Source organism: Thunnus thynnus, chromosome 4 (genome assembly GCF_963924715.1).
Source record: "Thunnus thynnus chromosome 4, fThuThy2.1, whole genome shotgun sequence".
NCBI classification, from domain to species: domain Eukaryota; kingdom Metazoa; phylum Chordata; class Actinopteri; order Scombriformes; family Scombridae; genus Thunnus; species Thunnus thynnus.
The window spans coordinates 6,753,867-6,766,229 of NC_089520.1; the positions used below are offsets into that span (position 1 = coordinate 6,753,867).

Sequence of the window (12,363 nt, forward strand, 5' to 3'; positions counted from 1 at the left end):
AACAATACAAACATCCCTTTCCATTTTCAATTTCTTTTAAACAGTCAGATCCCTCATCTGACCCACAACAAATAAATAAAAACAAACAAATATACATTACATACATATTATATACATATATACTGTGTATATATACACAGTGGGCATATATATATGTATAAACTCCAGCGTTCTCTCAGCATGAGGGACTGACTGGCTGTGCAATAAGGGATGCCATTCTTAGGAACTACTTTTGACTGGTTCATCTCTGATGATTTATTGTAATTAATATACAGTGATAAATGAGAGTTAAAATGAAAATATAATAAATATTATTTTTGTTTGATATTGACAGCTGTTTGGGAGATTATTTTTCTTTTTTTTTGGTTTACTGTAATGAAAGGCATGATAGGTAGCCTAATGTCTACTATATCACTGTAATGGTTAAAAAAGTCAAGTGCAAAAAATATAAATTCAATTTAATTCAGTTTTATTTATACAGTGCCAAATCATAATAGGTTATCTCAGGGCACTTTTCACATAGAGCAGGTCTAGACTGTACTCCTTAATTTACAGAGACCCAACATTCCCCCATGAGCAAGCACTTGGCAACAGCAGCAAGGAAAAACTCCCCTTTAATGAGAGGAAACCTCCAGCAGAAACGGGCTCTAGGAAGGCGGCCATCTGCCTTGACTGGTTGGGTTGAGAGAGAAAGAAGGAGGGGGGAGAGGGGAGAGAGAGACATAGCAACAACAATAATAACAATAACACCGATAATAATAATAGAAATATGACTAGTAATAATAACAGCAGGCGTGGTGTCGAGGCAGGACACCAGAGAAAGCACAAAAACTCTGGGGAAGAAGCCAAGTTAGTAACATGCATTAATAGTACATGAATGCGTGCAGATGGAGAGGAGGAGGAGGACAGAGGAGCTCAGGGCATCATGGGAAGTCCCCCAGCAGTCTAGGCCTATAGCAGCATAACTAAGGGCTGGTCCAAGGTGAGCCTGGCTGGCCCTAACTTACAAGCTTTATCAAAAAGGAAAGTTTTAAGCCTTCTCTGAAATGTAGAGAGGTTGTCTGCCCCCCAGACCAAATCTGGAAGATGGTTCCATATAAAATAAATGTATATATATACTACACCATACAAATGTATTATTTGATCAATTTTAAAGTTTTATTACATTTTGTTCCTGGCATTCACCCTGAAACCACCCTTCTGCTGGGATCAGGATAATCCTGATGTTTTGGATCAAAGGTATCCCAATCCTACTAAAAAGTTTTGAACATATACTGAAGGTTTGATCCAGATCAAAACCAAGACTGGATTACGTGATCTGATCTGATTTCAGAATCTTTTTTTTCTTTTGAGCAACCCATTTTCAAGCTTTGATCCAATCCGATAGCTGAAATCCGATCAGATTACTTATGAACAACTGGGCTGGTGATCTGCACTTAGAGGCCACTGGGTCAGCCAAAGCAGAAACAATCACCTGTAAGACCTGCTGCCAACAGTCAGAGCTGTGTCCACAGGCAGGTCCTGTTAGCCCACAGGCAGCAACATCGCTGAAACCAGTGGCTATGTTGGCTGTAGCACCAACATCACCAGGCAACAAATGTCAAGGACAGAGAGAACTTTATAGTAAACATGAATAAATAGTTATCTACAACAAGTATTGAGAAGCATTTTGTCAGATTTGCAAAGAAGCACCAGGGACTGGTTATTTTTTTCAAGGAAACAACACCTGGCATGTATTACCCGAATTTTGCGAATGGCAACACATATTGGATCAATTCAAAAAGCAGCAGAAGTCAGACTGTCACTGTAAACCTGCTTCCAAAATTTCAAGCAAACAAGCAACCAATTTATGGAGTGTTCATTAAGGTTTTCCATTGCACAAATTCAAAATGTACACTAAATACAGGTGGATGGAAACTGATAATTTTGTGGTTGTTTTCCTGTGAGTGTCCAGTGACCAAATCTTGAACTAAGACAACAATTGAAACTCACTCACTGATTTATGAAAAGTAAATATATTCTAAGTGTATGATTTTTCCTTCCTGCTGGGAACATTGAGCCTCTAACTTGCCAAAATAAACATTAACATGTATCCATTGTTGTTACTTTTGTTCCAGAGAAAGATGCATGCTATCCTGATGATCGGCTGCTTTGTCCTCGCTGCAACAGACTACTTCCTCGGCTCTGCCCACATGATCCCTGATGAGAGACTCTCCACCAATAGGGTCGTTGTAGCTAATGCTCTGTCTCAAAGCCTTGACATGGGCTCACCGCCTGTTGTTATTGTAGGTAAGTCTGCGAGTTTCAATTTGAAACAGAAAAACAAAAGGGTTTGGTAACTTTATTTGTAAAGCCACAGTCCAGAATAAATATTACTGATTAAAATCATAAATTACAAAAATGCAAGATAGCTATTAATCTAACCAGGGATCTATGAATTAAATGGTGGCAACAAAAACTGTGGTAGACTAACCTCCACCACAAGTTTATTGCTAGAAAGCACATGAAAGTTGACTCACTGTATTTGTGAGATTGGATGATGCACCCTAGGATGGGCTTTTAGGATGATATTTAACAGAATCCCTGCCGTTGTGATGTATAATTGACGTATCAGTATCATTCCAGTACCATTTATCATCATGTATGCTGATGATACCTTTTTTTACTGCTGTGAAAGTTTCAGAAGTATCCTCGTTTACGAATGTTGTCTTTCAGAGTTACCTAAATCAGTGAAGAAAAACAAGAAAACAAAGAAACAAAAAAAGGTGGGCCAAAAATAAGTTTTGAATCCAATCAGATAATGATTGATAATGTGATAACTATTTATACATTGTGCTAGCTGTATTTATTGCATATTTATTGAAATGTGTTCCTTGTGTGACAGTATAATCTCAACTAAATGTTCAATTTACTAGCTTTTTTTAAACTTCAACTACTTCTTATGGTTCTGACCATGAGATGCAGTTAAAGGCCTAAAAAAAGCTAATAAGTGGACCTTTTGAGTTGAGATTATCATGTCTCACATACTGTTGCCAAAGTCAAGAATGAACTTCCATGTTTAAAACTTGTTTCCTTTTCTCTCATACATATGCACGATTTTTACCCAGAACACATTTTAATATTTCCATCTTTTTCTGTACTCATATTTTCTTTTTTCTTGCATGTTTCAGTCATTTTTCTGTCTTTGCTTTATCTTTTTTTTGCTTGTTTTTCAAATGACAGCGGCAAACTGTAAAACAATATGATCTCATGTATTGTTACCACTTCTCTCTTTCTCTCAGACCAAATTTAGTGTGAAGAAACGTCCTCCTCCTCCTGCTGACTGCATTGCCCTATGGGGAAGCTGTAAATCTCCAGGCAATGTGTGCTGTGATTTCTGCGCCTTCTGCCAGTGTCGGCTCTTCAGAACTGTCTGTTACTGCCGAATGGGCAACCCTCGCTGCTGAACAGCCGGCCGCAGCCTGAACCAGCTCAGAGCTAACAGAATAAAACTTCATGCTAAAACAAACAACTTGAAGTGAACACTGTGAGAGGTGAATCATTTCTAGTTCTCGGTTTGTAACTTTGCCTAAAATTCACTGCATGAAAGCACTTTATCACAGACGACTGCACCACAGTGAACTTTCCTAAAATCTTACAGGGTGTAATGCTTATAGCACTTGATGAAACTCACAAATAAAAAAAAAAAGTTTTTTTTATTTTACTTTGAGCTTTTAGCACGCATGAATACAGTATGTCTGCTCAAAACATTTATATATGTTTTATTTTTTACACAGATACATGAATGTGTATCACACTTAATTAACAATGGGCATCAAACATTTTTATGAAGCTCTGTAAGAATAAAGTTCCTGTATGTTTTATATGACAGTGTTTTTGTTTTATTTAAAGTTTCTATACTTAAGGGCCAATGTCAAGCATTTAACTCCTTCTTAGCTGTTGGCTAGAATTTTCTATTGATTTCTCTACCAAAGGGAAGTCATATGTATTTGTGAACTATGTGGGATTGAGTCAAAATTAACAACATTGTGTGTGTTCATGAAAATGAAGGAATACAGTACATGGAGTGGCTCACTGATGTGTTTTTGGACAACTTTTGGAGCTCTGTGGCTAAGAGTAATAAGATATATCAGATTTAGATAAGCAGACAATACCATCTTGGCTGATGGGGAAAAGAAACCAACTTTATATGAAGTGTAACATTCCTCTCTGCCATTCTACAAATGAATAAGATATGTTTAGCTCAATAGAAACTTAACTGAGACAAAGCAGAGGATGTAGGGCCTGTCTCAAGTTTATCCAGAAGCTGCTCCACTGTTTATTATCTTGTTTAATCAGTGCTTTAATTTTCTTATCATCTGTATTTTATCACTGAAGAATGTAAATTCTGCTCAGGAGTCAGCTACTTCAGTTTTAAATCACTGCCTGACTGTTTGGTAGATAACATATTTCCAGGGACTTCCAGGCTGTGATTTCCAGTAGGTCATTGCTACATTATAATAAACACATGAGTGTTCACATTCCCTTTGGAAATAATAATGAAGAATGATGAGATGTTAGTGAGAATTGTGGTCTTTAAATGATTGCTTGCACTGGATGTTAGTAGTCTGGATGATCATCAGTTTGGACTGGAGGGAAAAATCTGGCCTCAAAGAGCAAAAAGAAAACAAAGCTTCTTCTCCCTTGACAACCACCAATGGAGCAACTTTGACAAAAGCGGCTTCTGCGGCTGCTCAGCGGCCAACAACAGATAAGAGTTGTAACTACAGAGGTTTAAATGCTCAAAGAGTTTAAAGGCTGGCTTTGTCTCTAAGAATTAAGGTTTAAAGGGTGCTCATAGGATGCAGGACATTTAGGAAAGTACATTTTGTAAAATAAATATGTTACTTTTTTCCTTCTACGAAATGGTAACACTTTTTAGCTGAAATTACTGGCAAATACAGATAGTTTTTGGTGGCAGGATATTGCTTTACCAATCAGGAGTATACATGTTCCTTTTTAATTGTTGATAAAAAATTATGAGGTGATCAACAAATAGTTTTTGTTGATGAAATTAACTTGCCTTGCGAGGCAGCTGGATTCACAAGATCACATGAGAATCCATCTTGTAAGGCTTCAAGTTATAAGCCTGTGTCTGAACCACCAATGGTTCGAACCAATTGGCGTCCTATGAGGATTCTCAAGTGATCTCGTAATCTCATGATCTCGCGAATCCAGCTGCCTTGCAAGGTAAGACAATGATAGACAGTGAAAGACAGATGGTTCATCCATTCACCAGCCAAGTATTTTTTGAAAGTGCCTGCCCTTTTCCAAACAGTTTCCAAGGATGAGTTCTCAGATGGTTCTGTGTAACAAACCATCTGGTGCGTTAGGTTAAAAATGAACACTGATTAACATGGAATAAATTGACCTTTCGCTATTGTTAATGAGTTGCTTAATATATTGATAAAATACTGATATTTAACAAGGGTTTCAAGGTTTTTATTGTCATTCCGGCACATGTACATGTAAAGGAATGAAATTAATATTGCTCAGGTTCCAGGGCAATACAAAACTCAAAGCTCATTATTTTGTTTTTACATATAGTCAGTAGAGTTGAATCTCACAGCTCTCATCCACCCCTCTAAATAAAAACACTAGTTTTAAAGGTGCACTATGTAAGATTTGGCCACCTACACCAAACAAATAGAGAGGAGCATGTCACCAGAAAACACAGCTCTCCCCACCCCACCCTTCCCCTTACCCCAAAACACATCACCCCACCACCACAGAATTATCACTCATTGAGTATTGCGTAAAGTTTACTGTTTACAGTGAATCTGACATTAGAGCCAGCAAAAACTGCCAAAGAGCTGCACAGATCAGTTCATTGGATCATGCAGCTGATATGACCAGCTGTATCACCCGGCCAGTGGTTGCAGCAGCAACATCTCCCGACAACATTGACACAAATTTCCAAATAGGCATTATTTGGATAAACTGACCACATATTGGAAATCTAAATGGTTACTGAAAAAATATTAAAAGTTAATAAAGTGACATATTAACAGACCTACGGCGAAACTTACAGTAGCTTTCAACCTGGCTTAAAATCTCCACCACTGCTGCTGTGGTGGCTCGGGGCAGTGCTACTTCTTCTTCCTGTCATATTGGACTGAGGGCAGACTGGACACTACAGCGACTCACTATCGCCCTTGAGGTACAAAGTGGTATTACAAGATAGGACAGGCATGCTAACTTCAGTGGATACCTCTGCAACACAATATATAGATGTCTTTGACATAATATCAAAACTGTTATTTCATCATGTTCTGTTGACAATTTTAGTTAATTTTTGAGTGAGTTTAAACTAAAATTCTGACCAAATCTTACACAGTGCACCGTTAAGCAACTGTTTTCATCAAACAAGCCCATAAACCTATTGTATGTTACCTAGTAAATAGCATACAGGTAAAGTTAGAGACCAGTTGATGAAGAAAGTGGAAACCCTAGCAGCTAAAAAGACAGATATTTTTCTAAGGAGTTGGTGGAGACCAAAACAGAGCTAAAATGAGAGTGATTACTACATTCATCAGGACACAATCGTGACTTTAATGAGATGATAATGCTGCTGCTGTTTGTTATCTATGACAACAACAGGAGTATTTCTGCCACCTAGTGGTCAGAAAATCCTCTAATGTACCTTTAAAGTAATATTAATATATAAGACAGATAGTACAGCAACTTAAAAACAGATAAAGATGAGGGGAAAAAAACAAATTAATAGATCTGACATACAATTGGAAACAGGATGGATCAGACACGAGATATCATTCATCACATCACATTAAAACATGCACCTGCTCTTAAACATGAATAACAATAATAAAATTCACATGAGCTGAGTTTCCAGGAACAACAGCAAGTCCAATAATATCTAAGCAGGATCCAAGTCAAATAACCATAATAGCTTGTGTCAAGTAGAATGATTGATAACTATTAGGTAATATGTAAGTAAAAACATCAAAACAACCCATGATGTATTCCATCTCGCCAAGATAGTTTCATTATTTAAGAGGACCTCAACGTTCTTTTCAGACTGACCGTTTTAGGCCTGCACCTTTATGCTCTTTCTTGTGTTCACATGTGAATTGTACATTGTCAGTATTGGTATTTTTGTACATATATAATTTATATTCTCCAGTGTAAATGAACAAGAAGCTGTTAAATAGTTTGACTTAAGCAATATAACATAACAGCATAGCATTATATTAATCTTTAGATTACTGTCTAATTTATAGCAATGGCTTGAAATTTGAAAGATTAGCCCTCTACTTAAATTTGTTTTTTTTCCCATCAGTATGTGGTATGTATGTAAGATTGTGGAAGCTGTTCTCCTTTCAGATTGCCAGATTGTAAGTATTACTACCAAGGAGGATTTGCCCCAACATTACCGGGCTTGAATTTATTTGGTCGAGGCAATTTTGCAACATTCCTAGTCCTTCCTGAAGTGGGCTTAAGGCATCTGGTTTGGAGAGAAGTGGGACAGAGGAAGAAGGATTATCACAGACAGCTGGGAGACAGACAGACTTCTGAAAGGACAAGAGAAAGATGCTGAAATACTGACAGAGAGCAGATCACACCACATCAACTCAGGGTCTGCCATTTTGTGGATGCTTTTATTCAAAGCTCTTAACGGTTCAGCGAGAAGGAGGTCAGGGGAACTCCACCACGTTTACACTTCAAAGTCTGTTTACAGGTCTCAGGGAGCACTACTACTTTTGTGGCTCCAGAGTGAGGTGAACAAAATCTGATAAATTGCATCAAGTGGTGTCACTTGAGTCAACATCGGTTGGAGCTGCAGACTATAAATTAGCGGCCAGGTTGCATTGTGGGTAATGTAAGCCAACCCTGTCTCCTAGAAATTACGTTCATGTACGACTAAATAGCAACAGCAAATATGTTTTGCTAGAAACGTGATGCTTTTTTCTCAACATTAATTAACATATTTGGCGAGTTAGAAAGATTTTGATACTGAACATATGGGTGAAATTTTCCGTGACAATGTAGGTCTTTTTTTTCCATCAAAACATCTGATGGTGCAGATAAATATCTGATAGTAATAACTATGGTATCATTTAACTTTTTATGGTTATGTTTAGGCACTGGCAGCACTTCATTAAGTGTATGGAAACATTGTGGTTTGGATTTTAATTACCACATGTTAACACTAAGAGACCTTGGTCGTCACAGTTACAATAATAACAATGTGGTTAAGGTTTGGGAACAATCGTAGTCATGGTTTAAAAAAACAATACTGATTGGAAATTCAATCTTTCATGGTGAAGCCTGATATTGTTGACCCATCCATCCACCCTGACCTCTTTCCTACACATACTTTATAACTTTAAAGTAATCTGATTTCCTCTTTTGCTCCCATCATAATTACTACGACCACTAGAACTTTGTCACTTGAACATAAACATATGTCGCTCTGGACAAAGAGGCTTGTTTATTGCCACCCATAAAGTCATGTTAAACCACCTTCAATCATCTGCATGCTGAACACATTATTCAGTGATGCAATACCAGTCAGAAGTGGACATAAATACCGCTGTGCATTGAACATCTGCTCCCCCAAAGCAGTAATAAAAGCAGCCTGTTTTTCAAGGAAGACGCCCACGTGAGGGGAAGAGTCAAACTGGAGGTCTAATCCTGAGTATTTTTCCAAGCGGAAAAGCAGAATCCTTGTAGAGTCAGAGATGACGATGTGTTGAAGTACTTTGAGACACAAACAGTACACAGTCCTGCTGTCACCGGAGCCAAGGGCCAATTAACAAACATCCTATGACATTTAACCTTACTATTTTGTACCATAATATTTCCAAAGTTAAAGATTGTTTCTTGAGAGGCAAAGCTCTACATCACATCTGGGATTTTAATGAATCTTCGCAGAAGTAATAACACATAATACACTAAATTGTGAAACAATATTGTGACAGAGTTAAGATGTTTTTCATTCACAGCCTCTATACCACTTTAGTTGCTGTTAGCAGTGAGAGAAAATAAGAGTTGCTAGTGACGAGATCTGGCAAGACCAGCATATGAAGGAGACAAGCACAACCTGTTTTTGATTCACGCCCTCTCTACCTCTCTAGCTGCTGCTAGTGGTGAGAGAAAATAGGAGATGCTAGTGACGAAATCTGGCAAGAGCAGTATGTGAAAGAGACAAGCACAACCCGAAATATAAGGTGTAATGTCTGAAAGTATTTTTGGTCGAGTTGAACTTTTTTGCTAGGTTCCAGAGTGGCTGCAAATGGCCTGTCCAAAGCTCTGGCATACTACAAGGTATGTATTTGTTGTAATATAAGCTGTTACATTGGATTATGTTGTATGGTTATGGTGAATCTATTCTGTATTTCAGGGATGTTCTGAGCTCTAAGCAAGAGGCCCTTAGAAATCATCTAAATGTCATAAATGTATCCATCAAAATCTGTATGTGTACTGTTACTTTCCTTTTACATTTCTCACACAAGTGACTTTTGTCTTCATCAGGAGACACATTATTTCCAACACAATTCTTTCTTTTTCTCACCAGTTACAATAGTTCAGTACAATAGTGCTATAACCATGTACCACTAGTAGGGTGCGCTGAAGCAACACTGCTGAGCAAAAATAGACAATTTAACCTCTCTATATAAAGCAAGGAATCTCTGTCTGTCTGTATGTATGTATGTATGTTTGTCCTTTGCATATCTTGAGAACCGTTCATCTGATCGACTTCATACCTGGCAGGTGGATTGCTGTGGAATTGAGGAAGGACAATGTTGATATGTGAAGTTATTTAGATGAGCGGTTCTCAAGGAATATATAAAAAATACCTTATATATGAAAAATTTCTTCTTCTGCCCATGGAGTCAACGAGCAGAAATACAGACAGCGCCACTCTGCCATTGCAGTCCACATTGTGGTTGGATGTGGGATTGTAGTAGTGTTAATGACTTGAAAAAATATGAGATCTAAGCTCTACTTTTGAACTGTGTAATGTTACTGTGCATGAAGCTTGGCATGTATGTTCAAGACTTGTGCTGGATGTCTCAGGCACATTCAGAAATATATAAAAATACCTAATAAACAACTTCTACAACATTGATTTGCTTCTTCTTCTGCCCGTGGAGTCAATGAGTGGAAATGCGGACAGTGCCACGCTGTCATCACAATCCACATTGTGGTCGGAGGTGAGATTACATCTGTAGTGATAAGAGCTACCATAGAGAATGAATTGAAAAAGGTTGGAGAGTTCAGCTCTATTCCTGTTCCTCACACATGGATCTTTGTATGTAGACATAATGCAAGATGTCTCAGGCACATTGTGAATGGGCACTACAGTTCATCCAATCAACTTCAGCTCAACTCAAAATTGTAGTCTCCAGATATTCTGCATGTGAGGTGTTTAGGGAGCATTGGTAAATTGTAGCATCTACGGATAGCCTGCATTTGAGGCGTTTAGAGATATCGGGTCAATTATGGCATCTACTGATAGCATGGATGTATAATAAGCATTTTCTCCATAGACCACCATCATAAAAGAGACTGTAAACAGTTGACAAGACAGTCTGTAAAACTGTTGACCTTGAAATGCGAACAAGGTCAATTATGACTCTTTCTATTATAAATTTTTGATCCATGGAGGTTTTACATTTGTAAAACTTTCCTCGAGCTGAGAAAAGCAATTTCAAAATCTGTGATGTAAAGTCTATGGGCCGAGTGGGAGCTCAAGGGCAGGGCCAACGGGAGAAACACTACTGCGCATATTCAGTGGGCCACACAAAACGGAAGTAAACCCGGAAGCTACAAACTTTTTTTTGGCATATGCACCAGGAAAGCAATTCTCATTAGATCGAATGGGCGCCATTTTTGGTCCAGTGTCGAGCTCTTATAATACATCCATGACTGATAGCCTGCGTGTGAGGCATTTAGGGAACATCGGTAAATTGTAGTGTCTACCAATAGTCTGCATGAGAGGTATTTAGGGAACGAGTACTGTTCTCTCTAGGTATTGAGAAATCAGCCTGTTCTGAAGAGGCACGTTTTGGACGGGCACTTCACTAGTACTGTTAAAGCAGCACTAAAGTGCCGCCAATCATTGAAATTGAATTCTATGTGAGTTTATTATCAACAAAATTAAAATGTGAACACCATCAAACCCACACAAAACAAACAAAACGTTAACATATAACATATTCCACAGGGTTAGCAAACATGTACTAAGGTATCACACCAGTGTATTTAAATAAATGAAAATAAAAATACTCTGCTTGGAACAACAATGTGTGTCTGATATGGTTTTTCCACAAAAAAGTATAACTACCAAATTAAAATCCTTATAATCACATCTCCTCCTTCACCCTCATTAAAAACTCAAGAATCTATTTGTTTTTATTTCAGAAGTTTAACTGCAGACACAAGATTTCTAATACTTTATTGTAAAGTCCATTCTCAGTGTATGTGCACTGGAGGCTTCAAGTTTCCATATCACACTTGTGTAAGTTGAATAATGGACCAAAATTGGCTTCCTATTTGTGATGTCACAAATCCTGCTCATAGGCCCACCCCTTAAAACCAGATTTTCAGTGAGCCCAGAGAAACTTTCCACATTCAGCAGATGAATGTGAAAGGAGCTTTCTAGTGTCAAATTCTGCACATGGCGCATTTTATCATAGATGTAAGTATGTGATTCCCAGCTCCTCCTGTCCACATGTTGAAATGTCCTCAGGCAAGACACTGAAACCCATAGACTGTATATAAAGATGGATGTAGCGAGGTGTGACATCACCCATTGGTTTGCATTGGAGGCAGTTTGAAACCCAGAGTTGCTTGCTTACTGGGAACACAGAGCAGTGCACAATTGAGCTAACGTTAGCTACTTTAGCTAAATTGTGCTAACAGGGAAGGTGTCATAATCAAGTGCCATTAAACTTACCAAAATATTGCTACAATAGTCCGACTCAGTGCGAGTCCAAGAGCCAGGGAGAGCAGCAGGTGAGTGAACTGTCAATCCTAACTGTCAATCAATGGCTTCATGTGGACATCAAAGCTACTATAAGTTTTCAAATCTTATTAACAGAGCAATCATTTCCAAAACGACACCAGCACACTTATTAGAGGGCCTGAATTTATTATTTAATTTAGAGATCATAATGACTCATTGAAATAAATTATTGACCTAGTATTTCTAGAGAGAAGTTGATGCTTTTTGAATGGGAGTCAATTGGAGCCAGGGATTTTTTTTAAGATGACATCTAGTGGCTGTCGGTGGCATTACACTTTAAGGTACTTTTGTATTGGGTTTTGCTCCAAGCTGTCGTAATTGCCAAACCCAAA

The 12,363-nt window shown here is 38.0% G+C and overlaps 1 protein-coding gene across 1 annotated transcript in view; it reads left to right on the forward strand.

Moving 5' to 3' along the window:
• asip1 (agouti signaling protein 1) overlaps nt 1–3,863 on the forward strand; it is a 28,165-nt gene extending 24,302 nt beyond the window's left edge. The window contains exons 2-4 of the mRNA XM_067588548.1: nt 2,118–2,289; nt 2,716–2,765; nt 3,282–3,863. Of these exons, the coding sequence (XP_067444649.1) occupies nt 2,124–2,289; nt 2,716–2,765; nt 3,282–3,446 (381 nt within the window). The 5' untranslated portion in view covers nt 2,118–2,123 and the 3' untranslated portion in view covers nt 3,447–3,863. The remainder of the gene's footprint in view (nt 1–2,117; nt 2,290–2,715; nt 2,766–3,281) is intronic.
• Nucleotides 3,864–12,363: the final 8,500 nt, after the last annotated feature.